Below are 17,808 nucleotides of genomic sequence, written 5' to 3'. Positions count from 1 at the left end.
AAGGGGAGGGATGCTCCCATCCCATCCCATCCCATCCCATCCCCATCTGCCTGCAGCTCCCGTCGTTGCCCGCGGGCTTGGGCCCCCGATGCTTCTCTTGCAACCTCTGCCATAACAGAGGTTCTAAACGCCTTTGATGTGGGACACTTAGTGCCAATACTTGAGCTCCAGGAAGAATGTGCTGGGAGGTGTAGTCTCTTCTGCCTTTAATAAATGCATATATTCTTGATGTTCTGCTTAATAATGCAATAACGCAAAGGTTTACGGATAAAGGGAAGATGTCTGTTTGGGGATGCTTGGTATCGGAGTGAGACCGGAGGAGCTCCGAGTTAAACTTACAGCAGCCTTCCAGTCCCTAAAGGGGGCTTACAGGAAGGATGGGGAGGGGCTCTTCATCAGGGAGTGTAATGATAGAACACAGGGTAATGGTTTCAAACGGAAAGCAGGGAGATTTAGATTAGATATTGGGAAGAAGTTCTTCGGTGTGAGGGCGGTGAGCCCCTGGCCCAGGTTGCCCAGAGAAGCTGTGGCTGCCCCATCCCTGGAGGGGTTCAAGGCCAGGTTGGACGGGGCTTGGAGCAACCTGGGCTGGTGGGAGGTGTCCCTGCCCAGGGCCGGGGGTTGGCACTGGGTGGTCTTTAAGGTCCCTTCCAACCCGAACCATTCTATGATTCTATGAAACTTCAAAATCAGCGCGTGCTTGCATGTAAGCACAGTGCTGCCATTGGCTTAATGCATCATCTGTTCTTTAGAGGTGCCTCAGGTTGTGGGGTGTTGCTGAGAGGGGGTAGGCTTGTGAATAAAAAAAAATAATAACCCAACAAAATAAGGAGATGAGTCTTCCAAAGTGATGTCTTAATTGGAAACGTGAGTCTGGGACTAGTGAGCAACCCTGGGAGCTGGTTTGGAGGGCTGGTTGCTCAGCCTCTGCATTGCCACCCACGTTAACAGCCCTGCTCAGCACATCTAAACGAGGGTAGCTACCATGTCAAGAGGTTAAAAGATGGGACAGCACAGCAAGGACAGTGAATCCTGTTGAGGGCACTGGGATTTTGGCATCGTACAGGTTTGTGCCTCACGGTATGTCTGCGGTGTCTAAGACAGTGCAAAGCACAAGGAGTTTTTTCCCATAGTTGAGGCTTTCTGGCTCCCTCCCAAATGGTGTTTTAGGTGTCTAATCCTACAGGTGAGCTCAAGACTTTCCCTTTCTTCAGGAAGGCAAATAACAGGTTCCTATTTCCCTCCCTGACATCTACTGCAAGTAGTTCCAAGGGCTGTAGGCTGGGACTCATTTGACTGCGCTTCAGAGTAGCTTAGATCATCCCTAGGTCTGTCTCTAGGCTCGTCCCTGAGGCTGCCTTTTCTGATCAGCGGAGGTCTGGTCTGTGGAGCTCAGGGCACTGATCAGATCTTGCTGTAATCCTTGACCTCCTTGGGGCAGGGGGATCATCCCCAAAAGGAGCCCATTTTCCCCAGTGAGTTTGAAGGAGCCCAGAGTGACCAGCCCTGTGCATATCTTGGGTTACCTTGGGATGGGTGCCCATGCAGTCCCCCGTCGTCTTATCTCAGGATTTATTATTTATTATCTAAGGCCACGGAGATGCTGGGAGGGCCGGAGCCCCTCTGCTGTGAGGACAGGCTGAGAGAGTTGGGGGGGTTCAGCCTGGAGAAGAGAAGGCTCGGGGGAGACCTTCGAGCCCCTTCCAGTCCCTAAAGGGGCTCCAGAAAAGCTGGGGAGGGACTCTGGATCAGGGAGGGGAGCCATAGGATGAGGGGGAATGGTTTTAAACTGAAAGAGGGGAGATTTAGGTTGGATATTAGGAAGAAATTGTTTGCTGTGAGGGCGGTGAGCCCCTGGCCCAGGTTGCCCAGAGAAGCTGTGGCTGCCCCATCCCTGGAGGGGTTCAAGGCCAGGTTGGACGGGGCTTGGAGCAACCTGGGCTGGTGGGAGGTGTCCCTGCCCAGGGCAGGTGGTTGGCACTGGGTGGGCTTTAAGGTCCCTTCCACCCCAAACCATTCTATGATTTGGGTCTGGGGTCTTCTGTTTTAAGCACATCAGACCCAGGCCCGCAGCATAGTCCCAACCCTCTCAGAGGCACAGTTCTGCCTCCCAGCTCCCAGGTGAGACACCCTCACGTGAGATGCAGTGGTGTGCCCTGCTTTAGCCTCTCTGCCTTTAACCCTCTCTCTTCCTCAGGTAAATGATGATGTTCCCTGTTCCACGTTCAACTCCCCACTCAATTTATCTTGTTTATTGACCCAAGCAGAAAGTCAATGTTTTCTTCATCTGCCATTTGCTTTGACGGCAGCCAATTTGGTTCAGCAGGAACAAAAATGGATGCAACAGGAGTCAGTGCCAGATTTTTCTCCTTTTTTTTTTAAAAAAAAAAAAAAAAGCTGATTATCCTTTTTTCCTGAACACACCTGGCCCTGGACACAGCTCGGCAGCCTTTGCTATACGATATGGCTGCAGGCAAGGCTAAAAATGTACAGCAATTACTCTGCAAATGGGAGGGCCGGGAGGAAGCCTGCGGGTCAGCTCATTACAGGCAGGCATTGCTGCGGCCAGGGCTGCCCGCTCCCTCCCGCTGGGTGCTGTTTAGTTGGAAAACATTGGCCTCCGGGGCTTTCGTGTGCATTTACAGCTCTGTCTCTTCCTCAGAAGTCTGAAGGTGATGCTTTGCAGCCATCACCTGGATCGGAGAATTTCAGGCACCGTGCCGGGGGCTGTGGTTTGCGATGGGGGTGTGAAAGGGGACAAGGAAAGGCTCTGTCATGTCTCTGCCAGGGTAAATCATGAAAGGTTCATTGAAGTCAACTTTTGAAGAGGGCTTTCCCATGCAGGGCTCTAAATACAGCTTCTGCCCCAAAGAGTTTGCAAGTTGGGGGCTGCTTTGAGGGCTGTCAAGACAGCGCTCGCTGACATGGTGGCAAGAGAGTTATGGGACGTGTGGCTTCTTTGCAGGGGAGATACAAGACAGACCCTCCGGGAAGCGTGGCTGCAGTTTTAGGACATAGCCGAGGTGATCTAGTGGGTTGTGGCCACCACACAAGGTGGCCCTGCTCCTCCCTCAGCCACCACTTGCCCCATGCCAGCGCTGGCATCTCTCTGAGCCTGGTCTGAGCTTGTTCAGGGATTTAAACCAGCATAAAACCCCCCTCTTTCTCTATAGTAGGAAATTGTTTGTTCTCAGATGCCCACATCTCCAGTGAGATGCGTCCCTACCAAAGGCAGCGGCAGATCGGGGTGCTCCTCACCTCTGGAGACCCAGACCCATGGAGGTGGTGTCCTTGGAATGGCTCGGTGAGTGGTGGCTTTCCAAGGACGGTGCTGCCCTTGTGACAAACCCAGCTGTACTCCGAGGAGCTGCTAATGAATGCTGGGCACCTTGGAAAACACAGTCTGCATTGGGTGCCTAGATAAAAGCCGAGTCCTTTTGAAAAATCTGCCCATATGGATGGAAAATCCCTATGCAAATCTCTCCCCAGGTACAAAATTAATTGGATTTCAACTTCAAAGTCTACTTCTGGAAACGAGCTGTAAATAATCTAGTTGTGCCTCAGTTCCTCTGTCTGCGGACATTCACCTGGCTTTTTCAAAGCCAGCGAGCGTTGCTGATAAAGGCGCTATATATAGCAGCAAAGCTATGCATATATGTATACTTATGCGTAAATGCATCCCTAGTAACTGGCCCAGGTGAGTGGTGTATGTTAAAATAGAGCTCATGGGTTTGGTTCTCCAAAAAGCTCTAGTTTTGCTTCTCAGGGGCTTTTTCTCTCCACGCAGCCATAGGCACCCCATGCCGTGGGATGCTTGCTCACCCAGTGCCGTGGCTGGGAGCAACGTACCCAACTCCCCAGGTCTGTGGAGAGGACGGGGTCTGGTGATCCCGGGGATGTGGAGGGGTCGGTGAAGGTCTCCCAGCTGTGTGGCTTTCGGGGGAGTCAGCTGGATGGAGCTTTGTTGCAGAGCCCGGTGTTGCCCCTGGAGCCGCGCGGGGGTGCTGAGCTACATCTCATGCTGCATCTCATGCTCATGCTGAGCATCTCATCGGGGCAGGGATCTCCAGTCCCAACGCTTAGCCCTGCCGGTGTGGAGATGGCTGATCCCCAGCACCCGGCTTCCCAGGGGCTCAACGCTCTCTGTTCCCAGCGGATTGATAGGAGCGTCTGTGAAAAATCAGGGCATGGATGTATGGTCCTGCAGCCCTGCCCATTTCCTATTTATCTAATCTAATTCTATCGGCATTTCTAAAGCGCTTATCGTCACCTCATCTAAGCACTTTATACGTATCTTGAAAAAAAGCCAATTGCTGTGTAATGAGAGTGGTCGAGTCTGGGATGTGGCTGGTCCCGGTGCCTGGGCACAAGCAAACAGCGGGTTAAAGGAAAAACCCCTCCCTCTCACAGTTTCCCTGCAAAGTCCAGCTTTTCCTCGTGACCCTCATGAATTGCTACAAAGTCAGATCCAGAAGAGCCCATTAGAACAGAAAAATTGCCCAAAACACCCTCGAAGGCTCTAAAAGGGAAGGAGAACCCCAGTGACTCATTTGTGGTTGAGTAGAAACTGAAGCCTGAATCCCAAGCTGGGATTTTCGAGCTTGCTATTGCGAAAGGCTCTTGATGACCCCAGGCAGACACCAGCCCCCCATGCAGTACCCCATGCTGGGTCTGTCCCTGGTGCCATGGGACACTATAGGACATCTCTGCTTCCGTGGGTGTGGGGGATGAGCCGTGGCACGGGGGACTGTACCGCCCCTGGGACTGGGATGCGGGCTGGGCGTCCTTCCAGCTCCTCTCTGTCCTTCTGGCCCCTCCAGCAAGCAAATTCCCAATTTTTAGGTGAGGAAAGCAGGGAGGAGAGATGGGATCTGCCGCAGCCAAGCGAGAATATATTTTGGGCTAGAATATATGTCTGTTTTAAATGGGAAAATCCTTTAGCTCATCCCTTTGGAATGACAAACGAGCAGTGACCTGCAGTCGTGGTTTGCTGATGGGTGATTATTTTGAAGGGCGAAGAGAAGGGGAAGGTGACTGGATGCTCAGTTCCTCGCCGATGTCTGGTCGGGTCTGTGTCGGGAGCGGATACGGGTGAGGTGGCGAGGAGATGCCCAGAGCTCATCACGGCAAGGAGATTAATGGCATTTTTTGCCATGCCGCATAGAGTCTATGTGAATCTATGCTTTATTTGAACCAGGGCTGCAATCATTGCCTGGTACTGGGGTGACCTGACCCATCTCATGGTGTTTTCAGCCTTTAATAATTTAGGATGAGAGATCCCAGGCCTTCTGTCTAGGCTTTTTGCTCGATTGCTTGTTTTTGTAAGATTTCTTTTTCTCCCCCAGGCAAAACTGTTGCAGAGGATTGAGGCAGGCGTTTTGTGGAGGGTCTCTCTTTTACAGGCAAAGAACCGCCTTAATTTGGCCAGTTTAAAAGGGCTTTTGAAAAACCTGAATCGCTGCACGCGGCGTGAAGTCTTGTTTGATTTTAGCAGCGAGAGTCGGCAGCCGTCCTCCCTGCCCGAGCATGGCCGAGCATCCCCGCTCCGCAGCGCTGGCTTGAGGGCCAAAAATACCGAGTTTGGGGCTAGTTGGGGAAGGAGAACTGGGGGAATGGAGGAGAGGAATGGGCTATACTGGGACAGGAGGGGAAGAGGACGGTGAGCGGGCAGGTGGGAGCTGCGCAGGCGATTTTGCCCACCAAAAGCTGCGTCCTGCAACTGCTGCTGAAAAATGTCCTCTTTTTCCAAACTGAACACCTTCCCCTTCCTCCCGGCCCACAATAAAACCCCGAGTAGGCTCCTCTTTAGCAAATGTTATCAAGTTTGCAAAACCCCAAAGCCAGGAGGTGCCAGGGTCAGTTTGCTCTGCAGCCTTCAGGCAGCCCCTCTGTGCAGATGCATTATGAAACCCTCTTTAATGGCACCATCATATCCGAATTTTCCACCTTTGCCTCGCTTAGCGCAGCCGATGAACCTGCTCTGGGGATGATCTGCATTAATGTGGGGCTGTAAAAACTTCAACCCAAGTCAATGAGAGCTGTGCTTTGAGCAGGGGAATTGTCATTTAATGCTAAGCACTCTGAAAAATCAAGTCTAAATGTCTCAAATTTGGTGCATGTAATGTAGTGGATGTTTTTTATATTACCGTTCCTGGGCCTTAGCTCCCCGTCTGTGAAATGGGGATGGTAACAGGGAGATTGGGAACTTAATCACTTTATTGCTTGTGAAATACTGCTGCTTTTTGGTGTTGAGCGAGGGGTAAGCAACCTGTGAGGAGCTGAGTAATTGTGCATGCAGAACAGCATCTGAATAAAGCACAATGACGTAGGAGCTACACGTCCTCCAACGAAGAGAGAAGAAGGTACTGAGAAGCTGCAGATGAAGTTGTTTGTAGGACGCAGAGAAGCCTGGAGATGTTTGGAGGTACCCAGGGATGGGGTTTGGGATGCCTAAATGCTGAGTTCTGGACCATTTCAGGCACCCAGAGGCACCCGGCTACAGCTCAGCACCATCACCTTTGGCGTTTGGGGAGAGATACGTCCTTCAGATAAGCCTCCTGTGTGGGGTCTCGCAATCAACACCTTCATCGAAGTGCATAATTACTAGAGACTGAATTAAGGTTGCCTTAGCAACTTTAGTTCTCACGTTTTCTTAACTTTTGAGTATATGACATTGCAACCTTTATAATTTGCTTTATTATACTTTTTCTGCGGGCACAGACCTGTATGTACCCACCTGCGATGGTCCTTGATGTCTCACCAGCTTGGCAGTGCTCGTTGTCTCTGCAGCCCTGCTAACGTGGGCTTTCCTTGGAGACGTGGTCTGGGTCTGCGTTATGGAGCACATGCTCTGCAGGATCCCTTTGCTAGCAGAGATCCCACCATCCAGGAGGAGATAGCTTGGATATCATCCCCCCTGCCGGAAGGCTTTGCTCCCTGTAAATTTAACTGTGGGGTACCGCGCTTGGTGGCTGCTCGGGGTTTGGGTGGCAAGGCTGCGGGAAGGGCTGGGTTGCATCCAAGCGGTCGGATGCAGGAGCAAGGTAGGGATGATGGCAGAGTCCAGGCTGCTTCCCGGCCGAGCTCCTGCAGATCCCCATGGAGGATCTGGGGCCGGGCTGGCCTCTCTTGTCCTCCGGGGTCCCTGCCCTTGGTCACAACATGCAGTTCTGGGGGTGAGAACTGGGGGTTCAGTCAACATCAGAGCAGCTTTCTCCCGCCCCCCACCAACCCGCTCTTCTCCTGCAGCATGGTGCGTTTCGCTCCATCCCTCCGGATAAGCCCATGGGACTCCTGGCCGCCCCCTGAGCGATGCTGAGGTCTGTGTTTCATTGGCAGGGGAGTTAGAAGGATTTTTGGATGCCTCTTTCACTGCAGAAGTTCTTGCCAGCAGGGGCAGCGAGGTCAGCTCGGCCCTGGCAAGGCACGAGCCCTCCCTGTGGTCCTTCGCTTCCCTTCTGAGCAGATTTTTTCCTTCCTCGTTATGCCCATGTTACCTCTGAGCATGAAAAATACCCCTCCAGTTGATGTTTATTTCTAGAGTGAAGCCAGAAATGTATTCACATATTCACTATTTTGGAACTAATGTTTTGAGAGGAGGGGATGAAAGGAATTGCTGGGCGCACGGAGCTAGGAAAAATATTAATTAGCATAAAGAAATCATTTGATAATTTTCATTTATGTATTTTTTAATTATGCATTGCTGCCTGTACCGATAACCCCTGCGCCAATAGCGTGATCCATTCTGCTAGATAAACATATTACTTTGTGAGCTAATTAGTGTGCAATTACTATCAATTAATATGTACTGCTACTACTGATTCTGTGTTGGACAAGCAGATTCTGGTACTATTAGCTGTTTAAATTATTACTATTTGGAGCCGCGTAGAACCGGTCGCCAAAAGGTGTTTATTGGTAATTGCAGTGATGCGAGGGGCCAGGTGGCTCCTCACTGAGCCTGGAGCTTTCTGCGCCTGGTGGTCTAAAAGCTATATATTTTTTTTTTTATTATTTAATATCTTAAGATGTTGAAAATGCGCTTTTCTGATTCGCTACCATTTCCTTCCTTTTTAGAATTCAGTTTTTCTTTGCAGCTGAAGCTTGGAGAAGCAGCGTAAGGAAAGGGCTGGGTCAGGCTCGTCTCAGATAACTTTGCATGCTTCCTAGGTAAATAACTTAATAACTAAAGTTAATAAAACTGAATTAGGTATGTCTAGCTCTGGCTGGTGATAATAGTCATCCGAGTGAAAGGGATTCCTTTGAATGTGAAAACATCAGCTGGGTTGTTAGGAGCGGTTGTGGTAATAGCACCAAGGAGACAGCGCTCTGCTTATCTTAAATAAGTGCAGGACGGGGTGCTGGGGATACAGGACAACGCCGTCCCCTTTGCCGTGATGTGCCAGGGTGGGACACGATGCTCAGCAGTGCTGTTTCTCCTCTGGGCTGGTGTTCCCAGGTGCTTAGCGTAGGTTTTCTGTCCCACTAAGGGCACTTGCTGTGCTTCAAGCCCCTGTACCATCCCATCCCATCCCATCCCATGGCACTGGAACAGCCTGCCCAGGGAGGGGGTTGAGTCACCATCGCTACAGGTATTTAAGAAACGTGTAGATTTGGCACTTCAGGGCATGCTTTAGTGGCAGAGATTGTAGGGGGTTTTGTATGTGTGTGTATGGTTGGACTCGATGGTCTCAAAGGTCCTTTCCAACCATGAAGATTCTATGATTCTATGGCATCATTGATCCCATCCCATCCCATGGCATCATCGATCCCATCCTATCCCATCCCGTGCCATTGTTGATCCCATGCCATCATCGATCCCATGCCATCCCATTGATCCCATCCCATCCCACATTTTGCTGCCAAGGTACCTGACACACAGGAGCGTCCTGACGGTACTGCCACCGCGTGGGAGATGCAACCCGCCTGAATTTGGGATTAATGGCAAGCCGCGGTGAAGTGGGTGCTGACACGTGTGATTTCCAGCGCGGTTACTGCCCGTGCTTCATCATCCCTATTAACACTCGTGCGCCTTTTCTCAAACCTCCCGGTGCCGAGGTTGCCTGGGAGACTGAACTGGCACCGCCTGCGATTGCCTTTGCCTCTCGCGGGGTTGAAGCGATGCTTCCCTGAAACGGCAGGGGAAAATAACGCTGAGAATTAAAACTATCTTGTTTATCTCACCCGCAACACCCTGCTCCTTCGTACAGCAGAGCCGCGCCGCCTCCGAGGGGGCTGCAGCGGCATGGGGGGGTCCTGGCGAGCCCCGGCATCCCCCGGGATGTGCTGTGCGTGTGAGGGGCTTTCCGAGCTCACTTTTCTTCTGGTGCGTTTGTTTTTGCTTTGCTTTAGCTGTAATTAAATTTCTGGCCTTTCTGGTTGCCGAGATGAGCTTCAAAACGCTCTGGCGGAGCGATGGTTTTATTGAATCTCCAGCAAATTATTGAAGCGCGGTAGGGAATTTTTCACACTTGCAACCTCAAGGTTTTTGGGAGAGCGTTTTTGCAAGTGTTTATTAGAGTATTACCACAAGAAGTGAGACTACCTGGAAAATGTGTAGTAAGCAGCTCATCAGCCGTGGTGTGTCGGCGTCGCTCCGTTGAAGTGCCTTCTCCAGTGTCGCTCAAGTAAGGAGGATTTCTCCCAGTTTAGGACCTGGATGGTTGGTTTTCTTCAAACCTCCCAGCGCTATTAAAGTGGCTGAAAAGCGTCTGTGGGTGCACTGGGCAGAAATTCTGTTTTTCTGCCTAAAATAATAAATCCACTCCATGCACGCACATCTTCAGGCACCAGGCTAAGAAATCTGGTTGAAGACCTGAGCTTAAGTGTGCCCAAGTTTCAGACTGTGAAATTTCTCAGTTAGAAGCTGCCACCACCTCATCGTGTCCAACGCTGGGGCTGGAGATTAACTTTTCCAGAGCATCCCAGTTTGGTCAATGTGCGGATGAATTTTCTGGGGAGACAGCCCATGGTTGGGTGCTGCAGGAGATGGGTCCTGCATTGCCTATAGACGTGATGAACAGTGTGGTGGGGGCAGGAGAGGGCTGTAGAGAGAATGGTCTCTTGTTGCAGGCAGAATAAAAAAGGGTTGAAATCCTGCGAAAAAAACATACCCTGTTGTCTTTAAATCAGAGACCGCTTTTTGAGGTGACCGTATTTTCATCATAATTTGGGTGAATATGAGCCAGCAGTCTGCCCAGGTGGCCAAGGCAGCCAACAGCATCCTGGCCTGCATCAGGAATAATGTGGCCAGCAGGACTGGGGTAGTGACCGTCCCCCCGTACTCAGCACTGGTGAGGCCCCACCTTGGGTGCTGTGTCCAGTTTTGAGCCCCTCACGACAAAAAAAGACACTGAGGTGCTGGAGCATGTCCAGAGAAAGGCAACGGAGCTGGTGAGGGGTCTGGAGCACAAGTCTGGTGAGGAGCGGCTGAGGGAGCTGGGGGTGTTCAGCGTGGAGAAGAGGAGGCTGAGGGGAGACCTTCTCGCTCTCTACAACCCCCTGAAAGGAGGGGGTAGCCAGGGGGGGTCTGTCTCTGCTCCCAGGGAACAGGTGATGGGACAAGGGGCAACAGCCTCAAGTTACACCAGGGGAGGTTTAGGATGGATATTAGGAAAAATGTCTTCACCAAAAGGGTCATCAAGCATTGGAAGGGGCTGCCCAGGGCAGTGGTGAAGTCACCGTCCCTGGAGGGATTTAAAAGCCGGGCAGACGTGGTGCCGAGGGACAGGGGTTAGTGGTGGTTTGGGCAGTATCAGGTTAATGGTTGGACTTGGTGACCTTAAAGGTCCTTTCCAACCTCGACAGTTCTATGGCTCCATGGTTCTATGGTATGTAATGCTTTTATAAATAATGTGATTATGAGTTTTGCAGCGCACCCTCAGCTGGGGTACACGTGTTGATCACGCAGACAGACCCTTCGTGCCCATTTCTGTGATGAATTTTTCTGGGCGTTGTGTGAACACCCCGAGCTCTTCCCAGCCTTATCATGGCCAAGTGCTGCAACGCAGGAAGCCGGAGGCTGGGTTACCTTTGCTTCTGCTGCGGTCTGTAATTCCCCCTCCAATGTGATACCTCAAGCTTGCACCTGAGAGCACCTGCCCTTCCCGGCTCACCGTCCTCCAGCCAGCATTTGCAGGTCATGGCTGGTAGAGAAGTTTCCAGACCAGGTGGCTGCAGACAAACAGAAGCAGAACCACCTGCACAGCTAAAAGGCTCGTGCAGGTCCCACTTCCACCAACCCCCTTAATATTTTTGAGTGGTTTACTCTGAAACTCAAGGAAGAGTTCGGCCACCTCACTAATGATTTCGGTGGAGGAGCAGAGGAAGGCGGGGGTTTAGTGGAGGAAAAAAAAAAATGTGAAGGAGAAGAGGAAAGGAGTGGAGGAAGGCAGGAGTGGATTAGGCGAGAGCACGAGTGATGGTCAGACAGAGCATTTGCTGGGGAGGAAATAACCTACCTGCCACATGGATGGGGACTTCAGCTGGTGCAGGTCTGGGGCTGTGCCTGGGGTCTTATTGGAGGGTTTTTTTCCCCAGGGCAGGCATCCAGCTCCTCCTGGAAACTGCCCCGGAGGGATGGGTGCTCTGCTTGAGTTTTTGGGGCTGGCTGGGGCCATAATGGGGACTGGAAGGGGGAAGCGGCCATGGCTGCCACATGAGCATCCACAGGGCAAAGGCTGAGGGTCCCTCTGGGTAAAGCCAGCTCTGGGTGAGACGACCTGAAAAAGGGCGAAAGGCAGAGGATTAAGGGTGAAAGGCAGGGAAAAAGGGCGAAAGGCAGAGATGGCCAAATTTAACCCCTGGCTGGTCATAACAGGAAAAGGGAGCAAAGTCTGTGCAGGAGGACACCTCTGTGGTGGACTCTCAGCAGCGAGGAGACCAGCCCTGTCTCGAGCCTCGCAGCACGGCAGAAGTTTTGTGTCCAGAGCCGGTCAGAATTGCTGAGGGGAGCAGCTGTCGGGCTGAAAAATGCAGAATGTGGGTGTCAATTGCTCTGTTACTAGTTTGCAAGTGCATCGGGCCTGAAGTTCCCTGTTGAGTGGGGTCTCACCAGTCGGAAGCAGCGTGAGGTGCTGGACCCGAGGGTTCCTGGCAGGGCTGCACCGCGGGGTTTGGGTCCCCGCTCTGTAGCAGTCCCTCCTTCGGGATGAAACTGGAGGTGACACAGCATCGTGCTTTTTGCTGCTAGTGGGCCCTGTCTTTAGAAACTCATGAACCTGAAATCTCCCCCCTGATCCCTCTCCAAACACAGCTCGGGGAGCAGATGGCAGAGCAGCTCTGGCTTTGGCCCCAGCTCGCGTCCTTTGCGTTGTTTTTCTCAGCGATGGTTAACTTTGTAAGGCACTGAAGTCTTTAACCATTAGCAGGCAATAAAAAGGGGCAGCTGAGTTGGATAACACCCACTAATCCCCTTCCAGGATGAGCTGGAGAGAAGAGCCACTGCAAAGCTCAGGAGCTTATTCTGAGCTGAGTGCTTTGGAGGCTTTGAGAATTGCATGGTGTTGATATTTCATGAATAAATAACCCCCAGCGATATTTGTCACTGAATCTGCTTCATTAAGGAGGGCCTGGAACAAAGGGGGAGGGTGGAGAAAAGTATTTTTGAGGGAATCGAGGAGGATGCGGGCGATGGGAGGTGGTACGGGGCTGGGTGAGGATGGGTGCCGCGGTCTGCACTGCGGGAGCTGCGCGGAGAGCCCCGCTGTTGCGCATCACACTGACCGTTTGTGGCCACAGAAGCTGTTAGAAAAAGGGGCTTTTATTGAGGCTGTGCATCATCAGCGGGTCCTGGTAGAGAGGGGGGTGCATTTCATTTATAAGTGTGTCATCTGGGCGTCTCCGTGTGTCTTTGGGAGGGCTGAGAGTTAGAGAAGGAGTGTGTGCGTGTGTTCCTAGACGTACCTGTGCTTGTGGAGTGAATCTGGCCCCAGCAATTAGGTTGCTCGCTCCAAAATGCCCTTTTTGATGGGACCCAGCATCTTCCACAGGGGTGGTGGGGAGCTGCCCCATCCTCCCAATGCCTGGTCCCTGCTCCCCCGGCTCCCTGGTGTGCTCCGGCCACGGCGCGATCCGCAGAGCCCATCTTCTCCATCCCGCCTTGTCGGAACGGATCCGGGATTCACTCAGTGTGGTTCAATACGGATAGATGGAGAACAAGAGAAAAGAGCTGTTCTTTTGCAGGCGGCTCGTTACTGCGGGGAAAGTGATTCATCCATCAGAGCCGGACTAATCTGGCGTGCCCGGGTGGCGGAGGGGGGGACGGCTGCCCCCGGCGGGCACTGTGCAGTGGTGGCCAGATGCTGCCATCGCTCCTCAAGTGTCCTTTGCCTCTGCACTGCCTGTTCTCCAGATCGGCTCTGGGATTTGGGGTTGGGGGCTGCGGGCAGGGAGGGATGGACAGGGTCACCGCCAGAGCTGCGTGGGTGGAAAATCATCTGCTCCGTGCCACGCGTCGCCCGTCCCATTATGGCTGTGGGAGGCGGGTAATTAATTATTGCTCTTCACCCCTTAAAATTAAAAGGAGCCGCTGCGACTGGCGGTGCCAAAGTGCACCGAGTGCAGCTCTGCCAGCCCCTCCAGAGGCAGACAAGACCGGGTTTGCTCCTGGCATCGCGTCAGCCCTCTCGTCTGCTGCCATCCCCCGTGTCAGGGCAGCGCTGAAGCGATGCTCCTCTAGCCGAAGCGATGCTCCTCTAATCCAGCGTCGGCCTGGGCAGGAGCCACCCGGCCGAGAAGCCTCCCACCGTCTGCAGGCAGCCCTGTCACCCCGCTCCTCCCGCAGGTGACATTTGAACACTTCCCTCCGGCTCCGCTCCCCCACCTGCCCGTGAGGTTAATATTTTAATACGCTTAATGGCTCATTCCAGCTCGGCAGCCCCTGCCCGTGTTTTGTCGGGGGTCATCCATTATGCCAGGCATGATTTCGGCGAGCGAGGTTCCCGTTCCCATCCTCCACCCTCACGAGGGCAGAAGGTCGATTTGTGCTTCCAGGTTTTAATTAAAAGCGTGACGAGCTGCCCCTGCCAGCCCCATCCCAGGAGAATGATGCTCTTCTCCGGGCAGTGCTCCGGCTCTCCGGAGTTACCCCCGATGAGGATCTGACCCTGGGGTCTCCTTTCCACCACCCAGCCCAGCTGGAGCTCCTCACCTTCTCCCTCCAGGGAGGTGGGAGCTGCAGGAGGGTCTGGTTGTTTGGTGGCCAAAGGGAAAAGCCAGGAGGGAGGACGGGGACACGGTTCTCCTTGCCGTCAACCTACGATGAGAAACCCCTCGGGAGGACCAGATGGGGCTGAGCTATCCGGGTGGGCGGTGGAGGAGTTGTCATGGTTTGTTGGGTTTTTATTTAATAATTCACTCTACATTAATAAACAGCATTTTGGGTTAGTAAATAATATGCCCTTTCTCTCTCCCCCTCCCACCCCCCCCATCTCTCCAGCAGAAATACGTGCTCTGATCTAATATATTCTGCCTTTCTCACTCCCTCACTTCGGAGGAGCTGCAAATTCTGGTGGGAACAGAGTGCTAATAGAAAAGGGCCTCTAAAGATATTTGAAACATGACCAAGAAAGGACAGAGGGAGATTCAGCTCCAAATATGCTGGAAAATCTAGGAGATGGGCCAAAAGAGGGGGAATATCGGAAGCAGAGTCGCCAAGAGGGAAAAGTTAATTGGGAAGCGTTAATTGGGGTGAAAGCAGGCAGCGTGGCCGTGAATTTGAGGGGCACCGCGGTGGGCATGGGGCTACCTCGGTGTTGGGATAACTGGTCCACCCTGACCCACGGTACTGGAGAAGCTGCCCTCCACCTCCGTCTGAGCGGGGACGTGCCAATTTACCACGTTTTGCTGGTTTTATGGTGTTTTCCTTGCTGAAAGTCCCAGCTTGTGGAATCCTGTGATTGCCTGGAAGTCTAGAATCTGCAAAATCATGACTTCAGTACTGCGTAGGCCTTTATTTCTTTGGGTTTGGTCTCTGGGTAGTTCCTAGCCCTCAAGTTTGCAGGGAAAAGCTCGATTGCGCCCCAAAGGCCCGGAAAGCAGGAGGCAAATTAAAGGGGAGGGAAAAAAACCAACCACCCAGTGATTGATTTATTTTTAAAAATCTCATCATTTTTATGCCAATCTCTTTTTTTTTTTTTTTTTTTTTTTTAATGCCTGACTCATGAGTTTTTCGAGCGCTTGGTGTTGGCGGGGCTGTGTGCGGGAGTGCGACGGCGTGCGTGTGGGGCCCTCCGCCGACAGGTAACGCGGGGCTGGTTCGAGACAGCGGTGCTGCGGGCGGCAAGGGCCGCTGGATATTCCTCCGACGCCGTTCCCTTGCCGAGCACACGGTTCTCAAATGAAAACCCCCCCAAAAAGGGAGACTAACACTGGGCACTGAGTCATGGTGTGGCTTTTTAGGTGTTGATAAGCGAGCAGGGGAGATGCTAAAGGGGAATAAACCCCCCCTGTGATCCTGGCATTGCCTTAGGAGGTATTTTAAGGTCAGAAGGGTCAGTGTTTCTTTGCAGCCCCCTGTGTATAAAGATCTAATAACTAACCTACAGAGATCAAGTCCATCTCCATCACTTGTTCTGTGACCTTGGATAAATCACTCTGTCTCTCTCCTGTCGGTAAGAGGGTGACCAGATCTCTTGCTCGACATGGGTTGCAGATATCGGGTAATATATAACGTGTGCTTTGAAGACGAAAAATACCTTGGAGATGCCTAAAGCTCTCGACAAGCATCTGTGTTGCCTTTGCAGGAACGCAGCAGAAAGCAAAGTGCCTGAATACTTTGTCACAGCCAAAATCTGCTGCGTGCGCAGCTCGGCGAGGCAGGGCTGGGAGCTTCCCCAGGCTTTGCATAGCCGTGGAATTTGCGGGCATTTGTACTTCTTGCTTGCTTAAGAGAGGGGCGTCACAGCACATCCGAGCTGGAGCGGCGCGGCAGAGAGCTGTGCCCGCATCCCTCCCTGCATCCTCTGCTCCAGGTCCCCCCGGAGCACCGGGATGAGCCATCCACATCCCAACAAGCGCGAAGCCAAGTTTCCTATGGCTGTCCAGCTTCAGCAGGGTCCCCAGGTGATGGACGAGGTGTGGGTGCTCGGGGAGGCTTGGCCCAGCGGTGAAATGTTCAGGAGGAGTTTCGCTGTTGTGGGTTCGCTGTTGTCTAGTATAGGGTTGGATTCACACAAAACTCCAGGCTACTAACAAAGTACCTTAGTTGCCAGTTTGCCTGAAAAGGGTAGATAGTATCTTTGAAACCATATAGCTGGTTGGTCAGAGTTATGCAGCAAATTTATTTTATATAGCGTAATCACAAAGCCTTAATTTTCTTGGGAAACCTCCTTTGCCTCACTTTTGCTAATCAAAATGACGTGATTTTGCCAGAGCAGCTTTCGTTGTGGATTGCCCTGCCCACGCCAGCTCCCTGCCAGCCCTAACGGTGCCTTTTCTCTCCAAGGGAAGAAGCGATGCTGTCCACCTACTTTGAAACCATCAATGACTTGCTCTCTTCCTTCGGGCCGGTCCGAGACTGCTCCCGCAACAACGGTGGCTGTACCCGCAACTTCAAGTGCGTTTCGGATCGCAAGGTGGACTCGACGGGCTGCGTGGTAGGTACCGCGGCTGCAGGCCCCCGGGGCTGCCATCTGTTTTGGGGACGAGCCGGAGGGGGACATTGTCTGCTCCTTCTCCAGGAACGTGCCCAAGGGGACGTGTGTGCGGGTGGTGGCTTCCCCCTGCCCCTGGGGCCTTCACGGCAAATCAGACAGGCCTTAAGGACCCCAGGGAAGGAGCCTGGGGGCTCAGATGAGCAAAAGAAAAATGGCTGAGGCTGATGATCATTTTCCTGCTTGTCAAGAAAGCGGGGGCTGAAAGCAGTCTCGCTTTTTCTCCTGCCTTGTGCTTCCCAGCGTGGGAGAAAGATGGAGCATCTCCCCATCCTCTGCCCCTCTGGGCCCCTCTGACACCCTCAGCGTTTTGATTTGTTTCTGAACGTGCTCACGTATTGCCAAACAATCTACCGAGTCCCGGGTTTTGCAGTGCCCCCCTCCGAAAGACCCGAGACTGATAATTTTGGGCAGAGGCTCTGAATCGTCCCCAGCTGTCGATGTGCAGAGGGGTTTCGCCGTTCTTCCAGGTGGGAGCAGCAGAGCTCAGCACCTCTCCCACCTCTAACCCTCGACAGCAAAGTCGCCACGTCCCTGCACGTGGAGCTTGTGCGAGGCCGGTACTGCGTGCGGAGATGCTGGTCAAAGCCTGGGAAACTGGGGGAAACCTGGAGCATCCCTTCTCGGCTGTCTGTTTGTTGTAGGAGCCCCTGCCTGCCAGGCAGTGGGTGGTGACCCCCAAGGGGATGGAGAGCTCATCACCCGCTCCTGGAAACACCCGCCTGCTGCCCTGAAGCCCCCCCGGAACCCCTCTGCCCCTTCCCCTCCCTCTCGCCACAGGCAGAGCCCCGTCACCCCATCCCTCCCCTCTCAGCAGAGGCAGGAGTTAAGTGTCTCTTTATTTATTGAAGATGTTTATACACAGCAGCTGGGAAAGGTCAGGCAGGAGCGGTGCTGTCCCGGGGGTGGCGTTTTCATTATCCCCTTCTCCGATTGCTTGTTAAGGCCATTTAGCGTGACAGCCTGATGTGTCACCAGCAGCGCCCAGCACCATCTCCCCTTGCCACTCCCCTCCCTTTCCTCCTTTCTTTACCCATTGTCATTTTCTCTTGTTCCCTTTCCCAAGGAACGGCTGCCTTTCTAGTCCTTTAGGGGTTTTTCCCTGGTTTTTTGGGTGTTATTTTGCTCTGAATGCCAGCATGCCTCCCAGACACTGTCA

General features: G+C 52.9%; 1 protein-coding gene across 5 annotated transcripts in view; it reads left to right on the top strand.

Moving 5' to 3' along the window:
• ASTN2 (astrotactin 2) overlaps positions 1-17,808 on the top strand; it is a 377,208-nt gene that overhangs the window by 190,184 nt on the left and 169,216 nt on the right. For all 5 annotated transcript variants that reach the window (XM_074609111.1, XM_074609113.1, XM_074609112.1 and 2 more), the window contains exon 11: positions 16,442-16,592. In XM_074609111.1, the coding sequence (XP_074465212.1) occupies positions 16,442-16,592 (151 nt within the window). The remainder of the gene's footprint in view (positions 1-16,441; positions 16,593-17,808) is intronic.

This window comes from Larus michahellis, chromosome 15 (genome assembly GCF_964199755.1).
Source record: "Larus michahellis chromosome 15, bLarMic1.1, whole genome shotgun sequence".
NCBI classification, from domain to species: Eukaryota; Metazoa; Chordata; class Aves; order Charadriiformes; family Laridae; genus Larus; species Larus michahellis.
Note: the sequence above shows the minus strand (reverse complement) of the source record. Positions and strands in the feature narration are given on the sequence as shown.